Raw genomic sequence first — 12,946 nt, forward strand, 5'->3', positions numbered from 1 at the left:
AAAAATACATGAGAACAAGACCTTGAAAAAATAATCGCATATTAAATCGCAATCGCAATATTGAGGAAAAAAATCGCAATTAGATTATTTTCAAAAATCGTTCAGCCCTAATGTGCAGGTTGAGTGATTTGAGGCAGTTTTTCCAAAACTTGATGGTATCAAAGCAATACTAGGAAGGTATGGATTTCAATACCCAGCCGTAGTCATAAGAAACAACAAGAAAGCCCCGAGTGATGATGAGCCTCCTCTTTTAGCCCATTTGGCCAGTGTGGCGTGGAGTACATGAATCTCTCGTCTTGTAATGAAAACTGGTCTCTGGAGGGACGTTTTGGGAGACGTACCTCCAGATAGGACATGGAGACGCTGTACAGCATGTTGTCGCTGGTCTCCTCGATGGCACGGAACAGGTCGTTCAGTGTGCGCACGTAGATGCCGGGCTCCTTGTCCGTCCCCAACATGGTGTACGTCTTCCCACAACCTGACCAGGAAACACAAGAGAGTCAAACAAACATTATTCCCATGAAAACAACATTTAAATCCCTGTTTTTAGAGCTCTCTATGCACATGGTAGGGAGCCAAAGAGACAGGTGGGTAAGTTGATGGACTGACGGTCCTCAACGTGCTTTTGTCTGTCCCCACTAGACAACCTGGACGACGAGCACGACTCCTTTACTCCTCAAATCTTAGCTGAAAGTAGAAAGTGAAACCTATGCGTAATCCTCTGCCCAGCAGGCGCAGACGGACTCACGCTGACCAGAAAGATAAGGTAGGGGGTTTACACTGCCGTTCAGACTGAACAAGGGCTGCACCACTCAAGGCTGGCAGCTTCCCATGTGAGTGATCAGTTATATAGAGTTATAGTCATTCATGGGACTAAAGCTTGATGGTGGCTGGAAGAAACCTTCAACACAACTCAATACATTTGATTGAACGGTTATTCCTCCATCACATCCGCACCACAACGGGACTATTTGAGTCCAAGGACTATGTATGAGTAAGGTTTGGTGATACAGCTGGGGTACATACGTGCGGTATTAAAGTTTAACTAACATATACAAACTAAGAACTTCTGCTGCATCCAACAGATGGTGACAATTGCCTCCAAAAATCCATAATTTTTTAAGAATAAAATTTCAGACCAACTAAAGTTAACTGTACAGGACTGTCTGAGAAAATTAGAATATTGTGATAAAGTCTTTTATTTTCTGTAATGCAAAAATGTCATACATTCTGGATTCATTACAAATCAACTGAAATATTGCAAGCCTTTTATTATTTTAATATTGCTGATCATGGTTTACAGCTTAAGAAAACTCAAATATCCTATCTCAAAAAATTTGAATATTCTGGGAATCTTAAGCTTAAACTGTAAGCCATAATCAGCAATATTAAAATAACAAAAGGCTTGCAATATTTCAGTTGATTTGTAATGAATCCAGAATGTTTGACATTTTTGTTTTTTTAATTGCATTACAGAAAATAAAGAACTTTATCACAATATCCTACCAATATTCTACATGCCTACGTGGATGTCTGCTGTTGCTGCTTCCACCTGCCTGCTGTGCTGCTGACGTCCCCGACTCCCCCAGTCTGGCCTTCGGCAGGAGGGTCCCCCCTTATGATCCAGGTCCTGCTCAAGGTTTCTTTCCTCCTAAAGGGGAGTTTTTCTTGCCACTGTTTGGCTTAAGGCTTTTCTCCCACTATGGGAGTTTTTACCTGCCATTGTTTATGTAATAATTGCTCAGGGGTTTATGTTTATGTTTATGTTCATGTTCTGCATCTCTGGAAAGCGTCTAGAGACAACATCTGTTGTATTAGACGCTATATAAATAAAATTGAATTGAATTGAATTGAATATTCTAATTTTCTGAGACAGTCCTGTATATCTGCATACGGCATTATATTAGTGTCTTTGAGATGCTTCATTTCCCGCTGCTCTCATCTGGCAGAATAAAGACATGCACAGCATTTATTTTTATATTATGTATAAATTAACTTCCGGTGGAAAGTTTCTGAACACGTATCCACAACTGTCCACCCCTGTGCACAAACTCATCAGACCACCACCACACAGACGTGCTCACCAGTGGGTCCGTAGGCGAACACGGTGGCGTTGTAGCCCGATATGAGGCCTTCAATGAGCCCTTTGGTTGTAGCTCGGTACACTTCATCCTGCAACGGAGAGGGAAACATCATGGGAGGAACACACGTGTGGAACAACCCTCCACTCCGTCTTAACCCTTGTGCTGTCTTTGGGTCAAAATGACCCAATTCTTCTATCCTCCTTTCCTCCTGCCATGCTCTCCCCTTCCTTCTTCCTTTCCTCTTTTCCTCCTTTACTCCTTTTTCTTCCTACCTCCCTTTCGTCATTTGTTCCTTTATTACCTTATTTGATTTTCCTTCCTTCTTTCCTTATTTTCTCCATTCCTTCCTTCTTCTCTCCCTCCCTTCTTTCCTTTTCTCCCATCTTTCCTCCCTTCCATCTTTTCTCCCTTCCTTACCCCCTTTCCTACTTCCTTCCTTCTTTTCTCCTTTCTTCCTCACTTCCTTCTTTCCATCTTTTCTCCCTTCCTTACTCCCTTTCCTACTTACTTCCTTCTTTCCTTCCTTCCATCTTTTCTCCCTTCCTTACTCCCTTTCCTACTTACTTCCTTCTTTCCTTCCTTCCATCTTTTCTCCCTTCCTTACTCCCTTTCCTACTTCCTTCCTTCCTTCCTTCCTTCCTTCCTTCCTTCCTTCCATCTTTTCTCCCTTCCTTACTCCCTTTCCTACTTACTTCCTTCCTTCCTTCCATCTTTTCTCCCTTCCTTACTCCCTTTCCTACTTACTTCCTTCTTTCCTTCCTTCCATCTTTTCTCCCTTCCTTACTCCCTTTCCTACTTACTTCCTTCTTTCCTTCCTTCCATCTTTTCTCCCTTCCTTCTTTCCTTCCTTCCATCTTTTCTCCCTTCCTTCCTTCCTTCTCGTCTCCCTCCCCCCTCCCTTGACCCAAACACAGCACCAGGGTTAAACCTTTCCTGTGCTTCCCCGTAGGAACTACCCTCACTTCTCTCAGCTTTACTCTAGACCCACCTGACTGGCTGAGAAGTCGAATGCCACGTCAAACATGTAGGTCTTCTCCCTGGAGCGGTTGGCACGCAGGACGTCGTCTGGGTCTTCCATGGGGTCCATGAGGACGACCATCTGAGGAGGACAGAGAACGGAGAGACAGGACAATCAGAGAGCGGCTACACGGCAGGAGTAGGGGCTTCGTGGCCCAGCCCACGTTCACATCCAGGCAGGCCGTTGACTGGATGGAGCGTGTCTTCCATCAGTCACAGTGGAGAGGCGGATGAACCAGTGAATGTGATCTCAGGTCAGTGAGGTGAAGCCTGAAACATGACGTCAGATACCCGTTTCAAATGTATCCCGTATTTCTAGTGAGACGCTTTTATTGTGGTGAGACTGTACAAACAAGAAATAAGTCTCATATTCTATAAATCTAGTCAAAATTTGAAGCAAAAAAAACAAACTTCTAGACTATAACTAACAAAACAGACTTAAACGGCAACATCGTTCAGATCAGCCCGAGTCCCCTCATCCAATCCCCTTCATGTACACAGCTCCGTAAACGTTATGGTGGGTTTATGGTGGCAAGTTTAAAGAAGTCAAGTCAAATTTGATTTGTAAAGCACTTAAACAAACGGCTGAGCCGCAACCAAAGTGCTTCACAGAAGGTGCTTAAAAAGCCAAGACATAAAAAAGGGACAAGAAAACGGCTAAGAGACAAAATCTGAATAAGACAATATAAAAGGACACTAATTAAAAAGCAAGGAAAAAAAGGTGGGTCTTTAACTGAGATTTAAAACTATGTAAAGACTGGGCTGCCCGGGTGTGAAGGGGGAGGGAGTTCCAGAGTCTGGGGGCTTATAGTACCAGTAGTACCAGTTATAGTACCAGTTATAGTACCAGTTATAGTACCAGTTATAGTACCAGTTATAGTACCAGTTATAGTACCAGTTATAGTACCAGTAGTACCAGTTATAGTACCAGTTATAGTACCAGTAGTACCAGTTATAGTACCAGTAGTACCAGTTATAGTACCAGTTATAGTACCAGTAGTACCAGTTATAGTACCAGTTATAGTACCAGTTATAGTACCAGTTATAGTACCAGTAGTACCAGTTATAGTACCAGTAGTACCAGTAGTACCAGTTATAGTACCAGTAGTACCAGTTATAGTACCAGTAGTACCAGTTATAGTACCAGTAGTACCAGTAGTACCAGTTATAGTACCAGTAGTACCAGTTATAGTACCAGTTATAGTACCAGTTATAGTACCAGTAGTACCAGTAGTACCAGTTATAGTACCAGTAGTACCAGTTATAGTACCAGTTATAGTACCAGTAGTACCAGTTATAGTACCAGTTATAGTACCAGTAGTACCAGTTATAGTACCAGTAGTACCAGTTATAGTACCAGTAGTACCAGTTATAGTACCAGTTATAGTACCAGTTATAGTACCAGTAGTACCAGTAGTACCAGAGTCTGGGGGTCACAGCCAAGGCTCTGTCCCCCCTGGTTTTCAATTTTCAATTCAATTCAATTTTATTTATATAGCGTCTAATACAACAGAGTTGTCTCTAGACGCTTTCCAGAGACCCATACCCAGAACATGACCCCCGAGCAGTTATTACATAAACAATGGCAGGTAAAAACTCCCCTAGTGGGAGAAAAACCTTAAGCCAAACAGTGGCAAGAAAAACTCCCCTTTAGGAGGAAGAAACCTTGAGCAGGACCAGGATCATAAGGGGGGACCCTCCTGCCGAGGGCCAGACTGGTGGGTCAGGGACGGCAACAGCACAGCAGGCAGGTGGAAGCAGCAACGGGATGACCAGGGGTGGGGACCGCAGGCCAGCACGCAGCTCCCGAAGCTCCGGCCCAATCAGCAAGTCCCAGGTTGGGGTGCAGGGTCGGGGAAAGACTTGTGCTCCGTAATGCAAGCTACAAGCCACCCACGACCACCAGCAGGACAAAAGAGAGAAAAGGGAGGAGAAGGGGGGGCCAGCAACGGGATGACCAGGGGTGGTTTTAAGCTGGTCCTGGGAGCTTCCTGGGAGCTTCCCGGCTGACGGAGTGCTCTATGGGATGTGGTGGTGGAGAATCTCAGACAGGTATGAAGAAGATCCGCTCCAGTAGACAGCGGCCACGATGCTCTCAGTTTGGAGAACGAGGGAGGAGCTCCGGTGGTGACAAAAGTTAAGAACTACTTCTCACCATCTAAAACTAATCCCATTTCATCAATCTAATCGCACTTTAAGCAAATACTGCATTACATATATCTAAAATTGCCTACTTTTGGACCTCGTCCCTAAATTTCCTTCACCGGAAAACATCCATGTCCCCACATGGTCCATGCAGCTGTCCCAAGCAAAAGTGATCCAGTGTAAAAATCCTCAATACCCCCTAAACGTTGACAGCTACTCATCATGGGACCAACAGAGGAGGCAACTGTCACCATCCACAACTCCAACCTCAGGAAAAGTCACCTCCAGTTGCCAAATGTGAATTCTTTGGGAAAATGAGCGAATAAACAACCTTCGACTACAAAAATGATGCACTTGTGTGATGCAGCCTTCACTTGAACTGCTCTGAGTTTCCTGATGTTGGAGTTGTTTCAGAGGAAGAACGGGTCCGCTACGGCGCTCATTCTGAGCAGATGTCAGCTCGGGGGCGAACGGAGAGTTAATTGCAGGAAAAACGCTAAATACTCAGGTACTTCACACAATCCCTACTTTAAAAAAAAACTACAACAACCTGCCAGATGTTGTACTTCAAATGGAGATGAACCTGGATGTGATAACCTCCGTTTGTCCTTCATCTCTTTCCTGTCTTTTGTTTGTCGGGGTCTTCCACCCTGGAAAACCGACTGAAACGTCTCCAACCTGCTACTCTGCTTATCATTATACGACATCAATAAAGCGTATAATCAGTTATAAACAACTGTGCTCCTCTAATGTCTTGCTTGTGACCTTGTTATTTTAACTTGTTTAATCTGGCTCTTACAGGAACACCTTAAAGGACGGCAGCTGCTGGCGCTGATGTAATCACGACCTGTAATCATATCTGTGCGTTTATCAGATGGAAAGCCCAGTAAATTATCAAAGGAGTTAACAGAAGCACTCAGCAGCGTCTTTGTCCGACCCCTGGGGTGCACGCATTTACAATTAGTCTTGCGCAAATTAGACGACTCATTTTGATCAGCTTGAAAGATAGAAAGAATGAAGAAAATAGTGGCAGCTTCCAGAGAGAAAAAGCGGGCAGGGAGAGGCAGGCGGTTTAGCAGGGTTTCTTTTTTACATCTTTTTTTACTTCAGTCAGGATCACAAAGCAGCCGGGATTTTACAAGCTGGGATCAGCGGGTCAGCTTTGTTTAGCCGTGGATCTTGAGAGTCCTCGGAGACCCGTGACGCCGAAGCGCCCGGCCGCTTTGATGATGCCCTCCACCGCAGTCGCTCACTTTGAAGCCTCTCAATTGAAATTCAAGAGCTGAGATTTCACTTTTAATGAAATGACCACAGTGTATGAGCGTGTGTGTTTGGGGGGTGAGAAAAGGAAAACTTGATCCAAACAAAAATAAATCATTTCATATTATTCAGTCCTTGTAGCTGCAGTGACGTCTGAAATCTTCCACAAAGGACATTTACAGGACTGTCTCAGAAAATTAGAATATTGTGATTTTCTGTAATGACATTACAAAAACAAAAGTGTCATACATTCTGAATTCATTACAAATCAACTGAAATATTGCAAGTCTTTTATTATTTTAATATTGCTGATTATGGCTTACAGCTTAAGAAAACTCAAATATAATTAGAATATTCTTGGGAATCTTAATCTTAAACTGTAAGCCATAATCAGCAATATTAAAATAATATACAATTTAATTACAATTTAATATACAATTGCAATATTTCAGTTGATTTGTAATGAATCCAGAATGTATGACATTTTTGTTGTTTTAATTGCATTACAGAAAATAAAGAACTTTATCACAATATTCCAATTTTCTGAGACAGTCCTGTACGTTTGTAGTGAGGGTAAAGTAAATTTTAGCTGCTTCACAAACAACGCCAGCAAAGTCTGAAGAATGAGTTTGTCAAAAAGCACTGAGTGATGAGTCCTGCAGCGGGACTGGCTTCACCAACGCCATCATGCCTGTCGTCCCTGCTCAGTGACCCGTGTAAAGCTCTCGTCTATCTCTTTACATCCTAGCTTGTTTCTCGACATAAATCTGACATTTTCAATGTAAAACATTGACATTTTCATTCCTGTAGCATTTATTGGCATGTTTACTGAACCGTGAATGCTTCTTTTTCATTTCTTTTTTTAACACTTTCCGTGGCATCATCATGAATGCAGGCGGATGAAAACTCTTGAACTGGAGATGCAACGAGATGCTGACGAGGTATCGGGTCCACACACGCGACATCTCCCCCCGATGTCGTCCAGTAAACACACGAAGCAGATCGACACTCGTGGGAGCACAGCTGTGACACGGACGCCACCTGCTCAGGTATGCAGGGTGTGTCCTGGTAATTGTCCTGGTAATTAAATGGTGCTCGAGAAAGCTGACGAGCATGCACCGCTGCGCTTACATAACTGCAAGTGTAGCGGGCGTCAAATGTCCATGCACACCTTTGTCTCCGTGTGTGCACTTGGGAAAATCATTAGAGGCGAAGGGTGTTCATGACACCTCAAGTCCCATCTGTCGCCTTTGGTTATTGACTTACACGGCTCCACCCGTGAACACGCACATGCAGCAGCTTCTGGTGCATGTGCGTGTTCTGATCAGATTCTGCGGCGCTGGCCTTAATGGCCCTTTTTGGCAATACAGGACAGGAAGTCCCAGAGGTCTGGGCATGCAAGGCAGGTTTGGATGCCAGTTAACAGACTTCCAAGCAGGCGCCGTTCACCCTGAACCGTCCTCTGCTTTAGCACGCTTCCCAGAAACAAAAGGCTCTGGGTTGAAGTACAGGACGGTATTATCTCTTGAGCCCTGATGTCCTAACTGAGAACAGGACATGTTAAGCAACATGGCTGTCTCCTAGATAAATCTCCCACGTATGTTCCCTCGGCCAGTTGCATGGAAACACGTACTCGTACACACACATAGCAACTGAGGAAGACGCGTGTGCTCTGCGACACGCAGGTCTGTGCAGGAAAGGTGGCATGGAGCGTAACTGACCAGAGAGGAAACCGGGACCGGCTACCACTGTTTGTCTGATTAAAGTGGGCACGTATCCTTGCAGACGTTTCTGTGAGTTTCAATATTCAAGTCAAGAGGTGGAGAGATCTCCAAAGGGCATGAAATAAAGGTTTAACACCTTTTCTTTTTTTAAGGGCGTTAGTGGATTTTTACTGTAGACGTGTGATTAAAGCAGCACAACGTAACTTTCAGTTTTTGTTGAGTTTGGCGGCTCCTTTGGACAAAAGCGGTAGTGTTTTACCAGAAAGAACACTACATTTCCCATGAGCACCAGCGCTACTGCCGGAAAACTCCTGTCCCCGTCGCTGCATTTGTTTTGATAGTGAATGAAATAAGACGGGACGGACTTTCAAAACTACTTTTCTGTTTTCAGCGGTCGTTTGCAGGATGGATAGTGAAGAGGTAATGTATCTATTTTCGGCTAAACATTATAATAGCCTCCACCACCTTCTCTCTTATTGGACATGCCGAGATGTTGTCCCAGCACGGCACAAATTAAACATTGTATGAAATGAAACAATGTTCAATTCGGGAAGGGTTTGCGCAAACCCTGCCCGAATTGAACAGCAGTGCAAACCCGGCTGCGGCAGGCGGCCTCTCGTCCGCTGCCGGGCTCCGCTCTGCGCCGAGCGCATAAGCCTGATTTATGGTTCCGCGTTCACCCATTCACCTCCCGTTTACAGCCATCTCCACCGGTACAGAACGCACCGGACCAATCACAGCAGGGCAAGGGCAGGCTTGTTGTAACAACTCATAAAAGAACGTCCAAGAGCCACAATTAAAATCAACTAAGACAGCGGCAGAAGTTCTAATAACATCTCAGAGTCAAAGTCAGATCAAATCAAAGTCATTCTCTGGTGTTCCTGCTCTACTGCGCGTCTGTTGTTGAAACTAGTCCCGTTCCCGCTCTTCCTGGGTCACATGGCTCCTTCGTTCGTCTGATCGGTTGTAAGTGGAGGCAATTTTCCTTTGCGTTCCCGGAAATTAAAGTGGAATCAGACTAAAAGAACGAGGTCAGCTGGCCAGGCTACTTGTTCAGTAGGCTGCCCAATTAAAACAACAAGCCTTTTACAGGAAGTATGGACAAACATCCTCCAAAGTAAAAGACTTCGATAGCAACAAAAATGCTGTTGCTCTGAAAAAAAAAAAAAAAAAAAGATTAAGACCTTTTTTTCCTTTAGGTGAAACAGTAAGAGGTGAGAATAAAACTGTTATTTTGGTTTTAAAATATTAAAGAAAAGTATTCAAAATTGAATGTGTGTGCCAGTTCAGCATTTAAAATTTCATGCAAGGCAGACAAATAAAGTGACTAATCAATAGTGACATCATCATTAGTCACTGCACTCATTAATAATAATAATAATAATAATAACTTGCATTTATATAGCGCCTTTCAAAGAACCCCAAGTATCCAAGTATCCCTTAAATAACTTTTATGCCAAATGCTACAGCTGGAAAAGGTACAATATCACCAAACCGTGGTTGTTTATTAGGGGTGTAACGATACACTAATCTCACGATACGGTACGATACACGATATTGAGGTCACGATAACGATACGATACGATATTATAGCAGTATTTTTTTTAACAACCTTGAATGAGGAACATATTACCGGAAAAAATTGTCTTTTATTTGAAAGACACAAAATACAAAACATTACTGTGCGTTTGCCCTATTGTTACAGTTTGTAATGCTTTATAACTATTTAAGTTTTAAAGAGAAAGCCAGGCCAACCATTTTCCACAAACTGAAATAAAAGTAAATGTCAGGTTTGCATTATGATCTTCAGTTTATACAAGTACAAATATTTAGCCAAAAACTGAATAGTTTCTCTCATGTATGATTTGACTTTTTTCTTTTCCAGAAATTTAACAACTAAAAATAAATAAATAAAAGTAAATAAATACATACAATTTTACATCATAAAAAAGTTTATTCATGCTCACCTTATAAGTGTAAGAGGAGATTTATTTTTGTTAAGAAGGTTATTTTGGTAATTCAGGGTTGATTATTTTATAAATATATTCTTTATATTCTGATGTAAATCAGGGACTACAATGACACTAGTCTGTTTATCTGTAGTTGTTAGTCTGTTTTAGATTGGGCGGAGTGATACAGCACTAGGTGTTGTGTTGATGTTCTAAAATCCTACACTGTTGAGGGACATTAAAGTACACTGGAACTCAGCAGAAGTTTCCCCGTGTTTATCCTACTCACCACCCCAAAAAGGTTTAATTTAATAAGGTAAGGCTTAACTCTACACCAGCCTTACATAAGTAAAAGTTCAGAGCTCAAAACCTGACCACAAAACGGGACTAGTTTCTTCTGAGCGGAGTAAGATTTTGGTCCGCGGGTCGAGGTGCGGTCGCGGCCGCGGTCGCGGTCAGATGCGCGTTTCTAGTCAACACAATGAATTAATATTAATAACAGAATATCGCGATACACTTTGTCACCTCCACGACACGTATTGTGACGTTTTTGTATCGCAAAATTTCGTGGCACGATATATTGTTACACCCCTATTGTTTATCCATGTCTTCTAGTCATGAACCCGGTCTGTCTGACGTCAGGCTGAATCAGTCCGAAAGAAGCTAAGCTTCTGTGTTATTTTAATACAAATCAACTCAATCAATCTGAGCAAATTGCAAATTCATGTTTTTCTGAACTCCTTATGCTTTTCGCTTAAAATTCAGAAGCCGATACCTGATCAATAATAATAATAATAATTTCACAGCTAAAACTCAGCGAATGACATCATTACTGTATCAACTACCAGCAGCACCTGGTTCAGCTTCTTTACCACGATCTCTCAAAGATCAGGGAAGATCAGAGCTTCAGGTAGAAGACGTCATGGGTAGAGTTTCCACGGAGGTTTAAATTGGCTCTGGCTGCCACCGATCAGCTCTTTATTCACTGACTGCCAGTGGACTCATGGCTGCCGCTGCAGTAGCCATCAATTTTGACCCAAGTGGGCCGGAAGCCAAAAAGAAATCAGACCTGCTCTAAGCGAGGAGGAAAGCAATTTCCTGGCCGCCGACCTCTCAGAACAAGTTACTACCGTATTTTCCGCACTATAAGGCGCACCTTCAATGAATGACGTATTTTAAAACTGTTTCCATATATGAGGCGTACCGCATTCTATGGCGCTACAGTAGAGGCTGGGGTTACGTTATCATCCATTAGACCAAGGGTCTCAACTCTTTTATCCTTATAGTGCGGCTCCGAGTGGCTTGGGAAAATAAATTACAAAAAAAGTATTTCATTGAAGTGTATTTTATTTGTGATAGTTCTTTAATATTTTATTTCTAAATTGGAAGATTATTGTGATCTGGACACTCTATAACTCCAGTGTAGTTAATTTAGCCTGGAGTGAGGAGACCCATCCAATATGGCGGCGACGCTGGATTACGTTCCAGCATGTCATGAGGCGTCTACGTATTTATGTCTATGGTTGCGAGACCTGTTGCGGCTCAATATTGATCCATATATAAGGCGCACCGGATTATAAGGCGCATGGTGAGCTTTTGAAAAAATTAAAGGCTTTTAGGTGCGCCTTATAGTGCGGAAAATACGGTAATAGCATTTTTAACCGAATGCTGTCATCTGTCACAATGCACATCGCATACTACTGCCCTCTTTCTTTAGCATGCGTGACTCAAATTAACTTGATCCCAACATAAATGGCCAGAACGTGGATTTTACACACTGTGGCCGTGCAAAAAGAAGCTCCTAAAATATTCATATCCTCACAAGGAGCCAAAGTCAAACAACAGCTTGCTTATGCAATGACATGAAACCAATTAGCGTGATGGAGTTTTCTGAACAGCACAAAGAGCGACGGAGCACCGCGGCCCGTGCCTTTCCTGGCTGATCGCCGGCACCTGCTGCTCCGCTCATTAAAGCACCAGGGATCACTTGGCTGGCCGTCCCGTTGATTATAGCGCCGTTCGCTACCACTGCAAATCCATAATTCAGAGCCTGGATGTGGTGCGGTTTCACCAGCCTGCCAGCACCGCGTGCCAGGCAGCAAAAACGCTGCCAGCGCCGGCAACAAAAGTCAGCAGCTGTATACACACTTTCCCGGGAACAGGTTCATTACACCTAAATAAAGACTTGGGTATCTCATAAAACAACAAAGGAGAGGGTTATAAGACGCTCATGCTGTACTAATATGGCAAAAAAAAAATAAATAAATACTCAAGCAGACAAATGTGGCCGTTAGATCAGGGTTAAAGAAAAAGAGAGTAAACATAAAAAAAAAACAACTCGAGTTTAGGCACAATTTTAAACAAAAACCTGCAGATGGGGTCTGAATCAGACTCCATCTGTTCTCATGTCATGTTTATTTACATCTGCGTCTCGATGGCTCCGGCTTCAACGGACAAAAGGTCACATCCTTTTCATCAATGTTTGGCAGAGATTAAGTTGTGTCCGTGTGTCACATGCAAGTCCTATGTCCAATTCTGCATTTAATTTCTCCCCTGAGGCCCTCTCCTTGTTAAAAGCCCTCATTTCCCGGTGATAATGTGGTTACCATGGCAGCATGCTTCCAGTTCATGAATGCATTACCTTAATCCAAAAGAACTGTACAATCTTTTTTAAAGAGGGCTTGGAGATAATAGTTTATTGCATTTATATGTGCATGACTGAGTCACGTTTAGTTTGTTTGGAGAGAAATGTTGAAGTCAAGCCAGA

General features: G+C 43.0%; 1 protein-coding gene across 2 annotated transcripts in view; it reads right to left on the reverse strand.

Moving 5' to 3' along the window:
• kif19 (kinesin family member 19) overlaps positions 1 to 12,946 on the reverse strand; it is a 62,757-nt gene that overhangs the window by 25,841 nt on the left and 23,970 nt on the right. For both annotated transcript variants that reach the window (XM_061708620.1, XM_061708621.1), the window contains exons 3-5: positions 3,073 to 3,183; positions 2,085 to 2,172; positions 342 to 478 (exon numbers count right to left, since the gene is read on the reverse strand). In XM_061708620.1, the coding sequence (XP_061564604.1) occupies positions 342 to 478; positions 2,085 to 2,172; positions 3,073 to 3,183 (336 nt within the window). The remainder of the gene's footprint in view (positions 1 to 341; positions 479 to 2,084; positions 2,173 to 3,072; positions 3,184 to 12,946) is intronic.

The sequence above is a fragment of the Cololabis saira genome, chromosome 19 (assembly GCF_033807715.1).
Source record: "Cololabis saira isolate AMF1-May2022 chromosome 19, fColSai1.1, whole genome shotgun sequence".
Taxonomy (NCBI): Eukaryota; Metazoa; Chordata; class Actinopteri; order Beloniformes; family Belonidae; genus Cololabis; species Cololabis saira.